The 14697-nt window shown below is 45.5% G+C and overlaps 1 protein-coding gene across 1 annotated transcript; it reads left to right on the top strand.

Annotated features, from left to right (window-relative positions):
* The first annotated feature begins 4578 nt into the window (after window positions 1-4578).
* Window positions 4579-13459, top strand: LOC121714238 (heme transporter hrg1-B-like). Its single transcript, XM_042099520.1, has 4 exons — window positions 4579-5099; window positions 6089-6256; window positions 10976-11175; window positions 11244-13459. The coding sequence occupies exons 1-3, from the start codon at window positions 4970-4972 to the stop codon at window positions 11110-11112; spliced, it is 435 nt and encodes a 144-aa protein (XP_041955454.1). The 5' UTR covers window positions 4579-4969; the 3' UTR covers window positions 11113-11175; window positions 11244-13459.
* The last annotated feature ends 1238 nt before the right edge of the window (window positions 13460-14697 follow it).

Below are 14697 nucleotides of genomic sequence, written 5' to 3'. Positions count from 1 at the left end.
TGTCCCTCCTCTCTTCTGTCCCTCCTCTCTTCTGTCCCTCCTCTCTTCTTTCTTCTGTCCCAGAGCACAACTGACTACCTGAACTTCTGTATGGACATTGTTGTTCCCACCAGAACTGTACGCTGCTTTCCCAATAACAAGCCTTGGATAACCAGCAATGTCAAGACCCTTAACAGGAAAAAGATGGCGTACAGAGAGGGGGACATGGCAGAGCTGAGGCGTGTGCAAGGGGAACTCAAAGTCAAGCTGAAGGAGGCTAAGGAGGACTACAGAAGGAAGGTGGAACAGAAGTTGCAGGAAAACAACATGAAGGAGTCATGGGACTGCATGAAGATTATCACTGGCCTGAAGAAGAGCAGCAGCTCTGTGGAGGGGGACCTGGACAGGACGACCAGTTGAACCACTTCTACAACAGGTTTGACTGTCCTGCTCCAGCTCCAATGGCGGTGGTCTGTCCACCACCCCCTGCAGACTCAGACACTGCTCTTGTTTGCGTGCCTGCCCTATCCCCACCTCCCAGCATCCCAGTCTCTCCAGCTCTGCATTCTGGTGACACCCAACGACCTAAGCCACCAACACCTCACGCCCAACGGCCTAAACCATCACCTCACGCCCTGCCCCCGCCTGACGCCTCCTTGCCTGTGCCTGCTGAGGCGTCCACGACTCTGGCAGCCTTGATAGGGACATCAAGGAGGTGGTCATCCCCCACCCCCCCTCAATACCAGTGCAACACTCACCTCCACCATCACAGGCTATCGTACCCCCACCATCACTGGATATTGCACCCGTCCCCCACACGGCGATCACGAACAATGAGGCGACAACGACCTCAGTCAACAGCCATCAGACACACAGATCCCAGATGCACCCCTCCCCCTCCCCTCCCCTTACACCCCCCATCGTCACAGGAAAACAAGTGAGCGCTAAACTAAAGAAACTAAACACGAGAAAGGCAGCAGGGCCTGACAGACTGTGTCCAAGGCTACTCAAGGCCTGTGCTGCTGAGCTGAGGGAGCCACTGAAGCACATCTTCAATCTAAGTCTACGCCTTGGACAAGTTCCAACACTGTGGAAGACATCATGTCTCACCCCTGTCCCAAAAAAGCCACATCCTAGTGAGCTTAATGACTACAGACCTGTCGCTCTAACATCGATAGAGATAGATAGATAGATAGATACTTTATTGATTCCCAAGGGGAAATTCATCACATCACATGTGATGAAGACAATGCAGCGACTGGTCTTATGCTCAGACCCCAGGTACGCCATGCACTAGACCCGTTACAGTTTGCATACCAGGAGAAAGTGGGCGTGGACGATGCCATCACTTATCTTCTACACAGGACACATTCTCACCTGGACAAGGGGAAAAGTGCTGTGAGAATCATGTTCTTTGATTTCTCAAGTGCTTTTAACACCATCCAACCCCTCAGACTGGGAGACAAGCTCTTGCAGATGGGTGTGGACGCTCACCTGGTAACCTGGATCACAGATTACCTGACGGAGCGACCACAGTTCGTCAGACTGAAGAACTGTCTCTCTGACACTGTGATCAGCAGCACCGGAGTGCCACAGGGAACTGTGCTTTCTCCAGTCCTGTTCACCTGCTACAACACTGAGTCATGCCACATGCAGAAGTTTTCTGACAATACTGCAATTGTGGGGTGTATCAGGGACGAGCAAGAGGAGGAGTACAGGAGCCTGGTGGAGGACTTTGTGCAGTGGTGCAAACTCAATCACCTTCAACTTAACCACACCAAGGAGATGGTGGTGGATTTCCGCAGGTCTAAGCCCGCTCTGCTACCAGTCTCCATTGATGAGGTCAATGTCGAGGTGGTAAGCACCTACAAGTATCTGGGTCTCCACTTGGACAATAAACTGGACTGGTCAGCCAACACTGATGCACTCTACAAGAAAGGGCAGAGCAGGCTGTACTTCCTGAGGAGGCTGCGCTCCTTCAATGTGTGCAGCAAGCTCCTCAGGATGTTCTACCAGTCTGTTGTTGCCAGCGTCCTCTTCTATGCAGTGGTATGTTGGGGAGGAAGCACAAAGAAGAAGGATGTGGGGCGACTTGACAAGCTGGTAAGGAAAGCTGGCTCTGTAGTGGGAGCTGAACTGGAGTGCATCACTTCACTATCTGACAAAAGGACCCTGAACAAACTGATCAACATCTTGGACAATGAGTGTCATCCACTCCACAGCACTATTGTTAAGCATAAGAGCCTGATCAGCTGGAGACTTCGCTCACTGCCTTGCACAACAGACAGACTGAGGAAGTCATTTGTCTACAGGGCCATTGAACTGTTCAATGCATCACTTAAGGGAAGAGGAGAAATAGACTTCTCCACATAGTCTGTCTGCCTCTTCACCACCTCCATGTCTTGAACTGTCTGTCCACTAGCCACTTTACCATTGTCTTCTGCCTCACTGTTTGCGTGCTTTATTAGCACATATGCACAACCCCTCCCTCCATGCCACAGCCGAACTGTGACCACACTTTTACCTTTCTTAATATAGTTATTTATACATAGATATATAGACTTTATTCTTGCACTGTTGCACTGTTTGACTTACTCATTTGCACCATCACCATGACACTCCTTCACAAAGAGCACCTTATGCACAGAGGACACAGGCTCAATCCCTGCTTCAGTCATTGCAAGCGCATCTGATTGATTAATCACCCATTATGTGGATACTGTTTTTTAGAATTTATTTAGATTAAGTTTTATTTAGTATAATTTGTATTTTAGTATATTTAGTATATTCTTTATCTTCTACAGTCCTTATTGCTTAGTTGTGTTTTTTTATATTATATACTTTTAATTACTTTTTCTGCTGTTAGTGAATGTGTGTGTGTATGTCTGTATGCTACTGTGACCTTGAATTTCCCCTAGGGATCAATAAAGTATCTATCTATCTATCTATCTATCTATCTATCCTCTCTTCTGTCCCTTCTTTCTGGAACTGTATTCTGGCACTGTTTTCCTTTAGCCTATGATTTGTCGTCATCATCATCATCATCATCATCATCATCATCATCATCTTTCCTGTCTGTTTGGCGTCCTCTATACCCACATTCTCTCCACATCCCTCTGTTCCTCTGTCTTGCGGTCCCTTGTTCTCTTTACATATCTTAGGGCCTTAACATCAGCAACATCACTACATATCTTAGGGCCTTAGCATCAGCAACACCACAACATATATTTGTTACAGCCTTAACATCAGCAACATCACTACATATCTTAGGGCCTTAACATCAGCAACACCACAACATATATTTGTTACAGCCTTAACATCAGCAACATCACTACATATCTTAGGGCCTTAACATCAGCAACACCACAACATATATTTGTTCTATAGGGCCTTAACAGCAACACCACGACATATATTTGTTCTATAGGGCTTTAACATCAGCAACACCACTACATATCTTTGTTATAGGGCCTTAACATCAGCAACACCACTACATGTGCAATTTGTTACAAAACAAATGTGTGTCTGTAGCTTACTGTGTTTGTGAATGCATATTCTTGCCACAAATAAACTAAGATTCAGACTATAAAGTCTTAAGCAATATTTCCTGCATGCAATCGTTTAGAACCTTAGACTATTCATTTCACACTCTTTCTTTTATCTGCCTATATGATGAAAGCCTAGGCGGCGTGTTTGACTAGGATCATTATCACTTATTTATTTCTGAATCTGGGAAAGTCTTTCAGCTAAAATTTTAATCATTTCTGACTATTATCTGAATATTATTCATGGGTTATGTGTATGTGTGTCATGTCATCCTGTATGTGATTTTGTGCTGCGTTTTGATTGTCTGCTAAGGGCAATCTTTGTAACATGTCCAGTTTGTGGTAAGATCATCATTACTCAATTTACAGAGCAATCTTCGGGTGAGGACTATTGTTCCTTGTAGTAGGCTACTATTGCTGTCCTTAGTTGGGCAAAGGGGGATTCTGTGAAGTAGTTGTGCTGTCATTCTAACAGAATAGACAGATCGGACATATAGTCAGAGTGTAACAGCTCGTTCTTTACGGTTCGAGAGTTACAGATTTACCAGATTTACCTTCTCTGAAACTGAGTGTTAACTATTTGGGTGTTAATACTCCATGAGGGCCCTGAAAGGAAATAAATAATATGTGTGTGCGGCCGCGGTTGCTCGCACAGTTTGGAACTACTTCAAGAATCTCCATAGAGTGCTGCTGTGCACTGGGTGCTTGACTAGTATAATCATTCTATGTTGTTTTTTATGTTTTAATTATTACTTTTTAAACACTTAAATTATTGACCTTTTATGCTTTTATGTACTATTACTTTGTGTGTTTTATGTTTTTTTCTTCTTATCTTTTTTTCTTCTTTACTTTTTAAACTATTCTTTGACTATTGCCCTTTTATACTTTCATCAGCTATTCCTGTTTACTTTTGTTTATGTAAAGCACATTGAATGACCTCATGAAATGCGCTAAATAAAATTGACATGACTTGACTTGACTAGGCCCACGTCAAGATATTTGCGTGCATCGCGTAGGCTAGGCTACTTCCTTCTTTTCCCGTTCTCAGTAGCACTCTGCAGCGTCAAGTTGAAGACGAAAAATTGAGAGACTTTGTTTTTTCTACCCGCGTTGAATATCTTTAATTTCTCGGCGTTCAGAAGCTCCAGATACTTTGAGTCGCGGATCCTGCGCTGTCTGCGCTGTCTGCCGGTCTGTGGGTGAAATTGCGGCGATGTAAAAGGAAGCTGTTTGTGTGTCGGTTTGACAGTCTCGTGGGAACTGCGTCGAAGCGACGGTATTGTTTACGAAGCACTAAACGGCTTCTGCCTATGCTATTACATAATTGTAAATGCTGTAAGCTCCCTGCGGCTTACCAGGACGTTAACGTTAGTTTAATAGGCTACGTCATTTTCCTTAACTGGTAGGCCTGTTTTTAACATTAAAAATATCATATAGTTTCCTAAATGGCATTTAACAGGACCTATATTAGTGTTAGTTATGCCGTTTTCGGCATGTTGGTTGGCTTCTCGGCATTTGTAGTGTGGAATGTCGTATTCAAACAGCCATGGACGGCGGCGATGGGTGGTTTATCAGGTAAGCAACACAACATATCAGTAAACGGCTGGTTTCTTGGAAATGATTAGGCTATTTTGATGTTTTGTTGACAGCAAGACTGAAATCCTCCCGTTGCGCACGATTTCAGCATATTCAGAAGGCCGTTTCATACAGTAACGCAACCTGATATGTAGTATTGATACTAAAAATGAGCAGCTTCTGGAATTCCCCTGATATTCTCCGGATAAAGCAAAGAAGCTGCGTTCTTTCGTATTTGTTTTAGAGAGGCCTGTACCCTGTAGCTGGTTTAGCTTGATACAACTTCACAGAAGTAGGACTACATTAGATTAGCGGAAATACGAATACTTCTAATGCAATCTATGTTATGTGTGGTATGGGGCCTGGTGTGGTCATAACACAATAGTCTACTTTGTTGTAGGCTAGTCTAGGTTAAAAAAAATCTTTATTGTGGAGCATCAGTGTATTCGGTAGGCAGTCATGCTCCTCTTTTCGGGATACCCGAGGCTATGTCCCGTGAGTTGCAGGCAGTTTACGAAATAAGCACCCGACCTTAAAGTGTAAAAGGGTAAAATAAAAGTCCCTCTGAGTGATGTATCGTTTGCCCTAGTTTTGTACCATGTAGGCTACTCTACACATTGTTGATGTAGGAGTACAATACTGTGTTTAAAAATAGCAGTAACTTCACTGTTCATGTGGTATTACAATATTATAGTGTGTTTATAGTTGACCAATAATATTAAATGTGGTTTAGAATTAGAAAACAAGATTAATTTAGATCCAAACCGAAAATCATTAATGTTACCTTTGAGGAGTACAGTGTCATGGAAGAGGACATGTTTAAGGTTGTGTGTGTGTGTGTGTGTGTGTGAAGAGGACATGTTTAAGGTTGTGTTGTGTGTGTGTGTGTGTGTGTGAAGAGGACATGTTTAAGGTTGTGTGTGTGTGTGTGTGTGTGTGAAGAGGACATGTTTAAGGTTGTGTTGTGTGTGTGTGTGTGTGTGTCTCAGGTGTGCTGGCGCTCTGGTGTCTCGTCACACACATCATGTACCTGCAGCACTACTGGCGCACCTGGCTGAAGGGACTCAAGTTCTTCATCTTCATCAGTGGGCTCTTCTCGCTGCTTTCTGTGGTGGCCTTTGCTGTCTTCCTCACCCTGGCCATCACTCAAAAGGAAGGTGAGTAGCCATGTAGCCTGCGTAGTGTTGACTGTGCAGCTTAGCCCTACACTCACCCTGTAGGCTGCATGCTAGCCCAGCTCCTTAACCACTACACTACCACTGCATGCTAGCCCAGCTCCTTAACCACTACACTACTACTGCACGCTAGCTCAGCTCCTTAACCACTACACTACCACCACCCTACAGACTACTGCATGCTAGCCCAGCTCCTTAACCACTACACTACCACTGCATGCTAGCCCAGCTCCTCAACCACTACACTACCACCACCCTACAGGCTACTGCATGCTAGTCTAGCTCCTTAACCACTACACTACCACCGCCCTACAGGCTACTGCACGCTAGCCCAGCTCCTTAACCACTACACTATCACCGCCCTACAGGCTACTGCACGCTAGCCCAGCTCCTTCACCTCTAACCTCTATGCTACCACCACCCTACAGGCTACTGCACGCTAGCCCAGCTCCTTAACCACTACACTACCACTGCATGCTAGTCCAGCTCCTTAACCACTACACTACCACCGCCCTACAGGCTACTGCACGCTAGCCCAGCTCCTTAACCACTACACCAGGGGTCCCCAACCTTTTATGTACCATGGACCGGTTTGATTCCTATTCTTTTTCCACGGACCGGCGGGGGGGTTTCATGTTCCATATGTGTTGTGCATGCATTACTTGAAAAGAACTAGCTCCAGTTATGTATGAACAGTGAAGGTAACGATCTCTTAAACATGTGAAAAACGTGAACTTGAAGAAGTGAAAATTGAACAATATGAACTATGAATATTGAACAACTTGAAGCTACATCTATAGCCTACGTGTGAACATGCTTAACAAAATATGGGAACAAAACATGGGAACTAAACGTGCATTACGAATATAATCAGTGGGAGCCCTGCTTATGGAATGATGGAAGACAGTGACACCCTCAGTGTGTTTGAAATGTCCAGTCGATTGCGCAATTTGGTCTTAGTTGCAGTCATTGCCGAAAACCCGGCCTCGCATAGATACATGGTGGGAAACGTTTTCAGCGCTTTTACGGCTATCTCGGGATATTCTGCTTTGTTATTGATCCAAAAACCCGCCAGAGAGGTTTCCTTATAGACACTCTTAAGACCACCGTCATTTGCAATTTCGATCAACTGCTCTTCCTCCTGCGCTGACAAGTTAGGACTATTCGGGATATTGACAAATGGGTTGCGGACCCACTCATTGGTTTGCCGTGGATCTTTGGAGGATGGGAAGTAACGCTCAAACTCATTTGAAAGCGCAACAAGGTGATCGCGCACCAGCTGCGAGAGAAAGGGCCCTGCCTCAGTCTCTCCCAAAACCCCCACTACTGTTTGGAACATATCAAATACAACCCGGTCCACTCGTCGTCCCCACAAATCAAGCTTGGCTTTAAATGCAGCGACTTTATCTGCCAGTTTAAAGACAGTCATCATTCTCCCCTGGAGTGACCGGTTGAGGTCATTAAGCAATCCGAATAGGTCACACAGGTAAGCGAGTTTTGACACCCAGTCCTCATCACTAAAATGTGCAGCTTTTTTTCTGTAAGAAATCTCTGCGGCGGCTCTCTCAACTCAAACACTCTGGCCAGTGACCTGCTAAAGATGCTTGTTTTTTGTTGCTCATTCTAGCAGTTTAGCTAACTTCGTGTGACACTACCGTTCGCCAAGAACTGATCAAGTGAAGTGAGCTGACCTGAGGCTACGCAGCGCTGAAGGCAATATGTAAAAGTGTTGAAGGCGGGACAGACAGACGTAAGAAAATAGACCTTGCAAAATGCAAACATGCGTGCAATCAAACAACTGCATATAGGCCTATGCCATGTAAAAACGTGACATTATTGCGAATTAAATTTAGTTTAGTTTGCATGCATTTTTTTTAAAACTCATGTCGTAGGCTACGGCCCGGTAGGAATGTCCCGCGGCCCGGTACCGGTCCGCGGCCCGGTGGTTGGGGACCGCTGCACTACACTACCACTGCATGCTAGTCCAGCTCCTTAACCACTACACTACCACCACCCTACAGACTACTGCAGGCTAGCCCAGCTCCTTAACCACTACACTACTACTGCATGCTAGCCCAGCTCCTTAACCACTACACTACCACCGCCCCAATAGACAGGCTACTACACGCTAGTCCAGCTCCTTAACCACTACACTACCACTACACGCTAGCCCAGCTCCTTAGCCAGTACGCTACTACTGCATGCTAGCCCAGCTCCTTAACCACTACACTACCACCACCCTACAGGCTACTGCATGCTAGCCCAGCTCCTTAACCGCTACACTACCACTGCATGCTAGCCCAGCTCCTTAACCACTACACTACCACCGCCCCAATAGACAGGCTACTACACGCTAGTCCAGCTCCTTAACCACTACACTACCACTACACGCTAGCCCAGCTCCTTAGCCAGTACGCTACTACTGCATGCTAGCCCAGCTCCTTAACCACTACACTACCACCACCCTACAGGCTACTGCATGCTAGCCCAGCTCCTTAACCACTACACTACCACTACACGCTAGCCCAGCTCCTTAACCGCTACACTACCACTGCATGCTAGCCCAGCTCATTAACCACTACACTACCACCACCCTACAGGCTACTGCATGCTAGTCCAGCTCCTTAACCACTACACTACCACCGCCCTACAGGCTACTGCACGCTAGCCCAGCTCCTTAACCACTACACTACCACCACCCCAATAGACAGGCTACTACACACTAGCCCAGCTCCTTAACCACTACATTACCACCGCCCTAAAGGCTACTGCATGCTAGCCCAGCTCCTTCACCTCTAACCTCTATGCTACCACCACCCTACAGGCTACTGCACGCTAGCCCAGCTCCTTAACCACTACACTACCACCACCCTACAGGCTACTGCACACTAGCCCAGCTCCTTAACCACTACACTACCACCACCCTACAGGCTACTGCACATTAGCCCAGCTCCTTAACCACTACACTACCACCACCCTACAGGCTACTGCACACTAGCCCAGCTCCTTAACCACTACACCACCCTACAGGCTACTGCACACTAGCCCAGCTCCTTAGCCAGTACGCTACTACTGCATGCTAGCCCAGCTCCTTAACCACTACACTACCACCACCCTACAGGCTACTGCATGCTAGCCCAGCTCCTTAACCACTACACTACCACTACACGCTAGCCCAGCTCCTTAACCGCTACACTACCACTGCATGCTAGCCCAGCTCATTAACCACTACACTACCACCACCCTACAGGCTACTGCATGCTAGTCCAGCTCCTTAACCACTACACTACCACCGCCCTACAGGCTACTGCACGCTAGCCCAGCTCCTTAACCACTACACTACCACCACCCCAATAGACAGGCTACTACACACTAGCCCAGCTCCTTAACCACTACATTACCACCGCCCTAAAGGCTACTGCATGCTAGCCCAGCTCCTTCACCTCTAACCTCTATGCTACCACCACCCTACAGGCTACTGCACGCTAGCCCAGCTCCTTAACCACTACACTACCACCACCCTACAGGCTACTGCACACTAGCCCAGCTCCTTAACCACTACACTACCACCACCCTACAGGCTACTGCACATTAGCCCAGCTCCTTAACCACTACACTACCACCACCCTACAGGCTACTGCACACTAGCCCAGCTCCTTAACCACTACACCACCCTACAGGCTACTGCACACTAGCCCAGCTCCTTAACCACTACACTACCACCGCCCTAAAGGCTACTGCATGCTAGCCCAGCTCCTTAACCACTACACTACCACTGCATACTAGCCCAGCTCCTTAACCACTACACTACCACTGCATGCTTTTTCAGCTCCTTAACCACTACACTACCACCACCCTACAGGCTACTGCACACTAGCCCAGCTCCTTAACCACTACACTACCACCACCCTACAGGCTACTGCACACTAGCCCAGCTCCTTAACCACTACACTACCACTGCATGCTAGCCCAGCTCATTAACCACTACACTACCACCACCCTACAGGCTACTGCACGCTAGCCCAGCTCCTTAACCACTACACTACCACTGCATGCTAGTCCAGCTCCTTAACCACTACACTACCACCACCCTACAGGCTACTGCATGCTAGCCTAGCTCCTTAGCCACCGCCCTAAAGGCTACTGCATGCTAGCCCAGCTCCTTCACCTCTAACCTCTATGCTACCACCACCCTACAGGCTACTGCACGCTAGCCCAGCTCCTTAACCACTACACTACCACCACCCTACAGGCTACTGCACGCTAGCCCAGCTCCTTAACCACTACACTACCACCACCCTACAGGCTACTGCACACTAGCCCAGCTCCTTAACCACTACACTACCACCACCCCAATAGACAGGCTACTACACACTAGCCCAGCTCCTTAGTTGGATAGCGATAGCTGCATATATGCCAGGAAAGCTTCATTTATTAGTACAATTTTGCCAGTGAAATGACATCAGTTTCTGCTTTGCTACTTTGTTGCTTTGTGTAGCATCAAGCATTACACCGTCAAAATGCCAAATGAATTTCCAAAACATATGAAACCTTACACAATCAAAATGCTATATGAATTTCCTAAACATATGAAACTTTACACAGTCAAAATGCTATTTTTGGTCTTGTATGTAATTGTGTTGTAAAGTACAGTGGAGCATATGACTATCCAGGTGCATACCGATCTCTTGTTGTCCACAGTCCCGACTGACCCCTTCAGCTTCTATCTGTCCTGCGTTTGGAGCTTCCTGACTCTGAAATGGGCGTTTCTTCTGGGCCTCTACTCCCATCGATACCACCAAGAGTTCGCCGACATCAGCATTCTAAGTGACTTCTGATTGGACGCTTCCCTGAAGAGAGGAGGAGTCTGGAGAGTGAGCTGCTGACCAGGCCAAGCAGAGTTGATATGAGAGCAGAGTTAATATGAGAGCAGAGTTGATATGAGAGCAGAGTTGATATGAGAGCAGAGTTGATATGAGAGTGGAGCTCAAGATGGCAGGACTGGACTGACCTGAGCAGAGCTGGAGTTTGAGTACTGCCCCTTCACTAGCCCCTCCCCTGTGCTGATCTGCCCCAATCTGTGTTCCTCTGCCCCTGGGACTAGGTGTCTTATCTTTTGTGTCCAGTGGACCTATGGCAGTGTACGCCACCTCTTTGGCAGGCTCAGAAGGTGTGTTGTACATGCACAAGAAAGCCATAATCTGATCTATTGGAAATAGCAAAAGTATGGAGAGCTGTCAAAGCCTCTCCAAAGCCAATGGAGAGGTGTAAAAAGTCTGATCTAATGAAAACAGCATAAAATGGAGAGGTGCCAGATGCACAGGACTCCTGCTGGTCATCAAACGTAACTACTCCTGCCATCGTGCCACAGAAAGCATGAGACCCCCGTAATCAGGAAGTAAAGTGACGGGCTTTTCAAGAGAAGAGCTTGGTGCACCAATCAGGACCATGTTGCATGTTGACATGTTATCCTTTGGATAGTGTTGTCTGTCAGATCCAAAATCAATGTGTGTTAGTGATGCAGAGCAGCGCCAAGGTTCCAGCCCGTTGGAACTGATTTGTTTTTAGTTTTCTTGTGTGTTTTGTTTTTAGTGCTGGTGCTACTATGTCACTAAACCTTGTGAATCCTCAGCTTGGACAACTGCTTCCTTATTATGACACTAAAGAATTCCTGAGTGCACCAAAATGGATTATCAGTGTTTGGTCTGGACTTCAGGTAAACTGGTGCCAGTTTTGTGTTTGTATCATTGAAAGTCCCCCATACTAAGTCTCTATAAGGACAAGAGTCTTGCACTAGAAAGTCTACACTTTATGAATTACATGCACATCCAGTGTATTGTTGCTCGTAATTATTTCAATTTAATCTCTAATGTCTTTGGCAATGTGCGATACGTCAGTATGTCTAAAGCAGAAGGAGCAGTGATGCCCAGGTGAGGGTCTGGCTGTGCTCACCTGTTAAACGTCTTTGTGAAAGTCCCAGAGGCCAGTGTAGACGCACCATTTAATGATGTGAACGCACCATTTAATGATGTGAACGCACCATTTAATCCAGATAATGATGTGAACGCACCAGATAATGATGTGAAACCACCATTTAATCCAGATAATGATGTGAACGCACCATTTAATGATGTGAACGCACCATTTAATCCAGATAATGATGTGAACGCACCATTTAATCCAGATAATGATGTGAACGCACCATTTAATGATGTGAACGCACCATTTAATCCAGATAATGATGTGAACGCACCATTTAATGATGTGAACGCACCAGATAATGATGTGAACGCACCATTTAATCCAGATAATGATGTGATCGCACCATTTAATCCAGATAATGATGTGAACGCACCATTTAATGATGTGAACGCACCATTTAATCCAGATAATGATGTGAACGCACCAGATAATGATGTGAACGCACCATTTAATCCAGATAATGATGTGAACGCACCATTTAATGATGTGAACGCACCAGATAATGATGTGAACGCACCATTTAATCCAGATAATGATGTGAACGCACCATTTAATCCAGATAATGATGTGAACGCATCAGATAATGATGTGAACGTACCATTTAATCCAGATAATGATGTGAACGCACCATTTAATCCAGATAATGATGTGAACGCATCAGATAATGATGTGAACGCACCATTTAATGATGTGAACGCATCAGAATCGACCCAGAAATGTGGACATTGTTGCCTGACTTGTATCATGCTTTTCATGTCATTGCAAAACTACAAAAGTGTGTTCTCTTGACAGATGACTTTGAGATTTAGTGACATTCAGATGTTCAGTGCTAATTTCCTTCATGTTTATATGGCTTAATTGTATGTGTTTAGTGTAATGTAATATGTTGATTTTTTTAGGCCAGTTTGAAAATATCTGCTTTACAAGTACTCATCCTCTGTGTCTTTATAAATTGTGCTGGGCAATCAATAATAGTATCACAGCTTTCTGTGTCAATGTTTTTTATGGTTTCGCTATATGCAGTACTGAACAGGGTCAACTTGTGTGTGTGTGTGTGTTGTGTTCATCTGCTCAAAGCAAATTATTATTAGCAAATGCAAAAAGAAATGCAGTTGTAATATTGGTCATAAGGAGTGTGGCTGAGGATGTGTGTGTGTATGATGACTGTGAAGAATTAAAGGATGATTCTGTTGGTTTTCAGAAGCTTCTAAGGTGTTCTCTCTTTCATTTACAAACTGCTCTTTGAGTTTGCAGTGCAAAGGAAGGGGTCACTAGTGAACAGGAAGGGGTCACCAATGAACAGGAAGGGGTCACCAGTGAACAGGAAGGGGTCACCAATGAACAGGAAGGGGACATCAGTGAACAGGAAGGGGTCCCCAGTGAACAGGAAGGGGTCACTAGTGAAAAGGAAGGGGTCACCAATGAACAGGAAGGGGTCATCAGTGAACAGGAAGGGGTCATCAGTGAACAGAAAGGGGTCACCAATGAACAGGAAGGGGTCATCAGTGCACCAAGCAACTAACGATTCCCACTCTGACACTCTGATGAAGATGTAACCTACATCGAAACATTAGTTTTTCCTGCACCGTTCAGAAATAAAAAAAATAAGCAACTTCAACATTTGTGTGGTCCGGTGACCCCTTTGAAATACTTAGGTGTGTGTGAGATATCGTTATAAGCGTGTTCGTCTCCATCAGCACTTAGGTGTGTGTGAGATATCGTTATAATAAGCGCATTCCTCTCCATCGGAATAGGGACGTTGGTTACATTTGTACTTCTCAGTGGCAGCAGAGCAAACATGGACCTCTTAAGCCCCTCCCCCAGGCACATAGTGTTTTTATAAGGACAGTTTTTACATTCAGGTGTTCACGCTGAAAAGCCGCACAACACAGATACCTGTCTGAGTGGAAGGAATCCAGGTACGTACATGTGCAGGTGAAATGCCATATTTGTACAATATAACAGGACTTTGTTATAAGCCATGTTTTGCAAGGCTCACATTAGGCTGTTTCAGATGTGTTTATGTATCATGTTCAATAATAGGCGGTAGACTGATGCTCTTTTTTTGACAGTCACTTGTTAAGTTCTCTTATCATCTTTAATAATTGCCGTTTTGTATTAGATATTTCATTTTACAATATTACGTTGCATTGTGTCAGGTATACATACATTTAGTGGTGCCTAAATTACACCATTTATTGATCTATTTATTTATATATGACAGTATAGACTATTTATCCCTGCCATTCGTATTATGTCAAAGTCAGAGTTCTGGTGCTCACAGTCAAGGTGAACCAGACGGATGTCTTGTGTTGCTTTGTGTGTCTAACTCCCCATATCAGTTCTTCAGTAGCACGGCTCTGCTAAACTCAAGGGTAGATAAGGGAACTAGATAAGTTTCAATGTGAAAGGAAGGACTTTGTGATGGACACAGCAGCAAG

This window comes from Alosa sapidissima, chromosome 7, assembly GCF_018492685.1.
Source record: "Alosa sapidissima isolate fAloSap1 chromosome 7, fAloSap1.pri, whole genome shotgun sequence".
In the NCBI taxonomy this organism is placed as follows: Eukaryota; Metazoa; Chordata; class Actinopteri; order Clupeiformes; family Clupeidae; genus Alosa; species Alosa sapidissima.
This window is presented reverse-complemented; position numbering and strand designations above follow the sequence as displayed.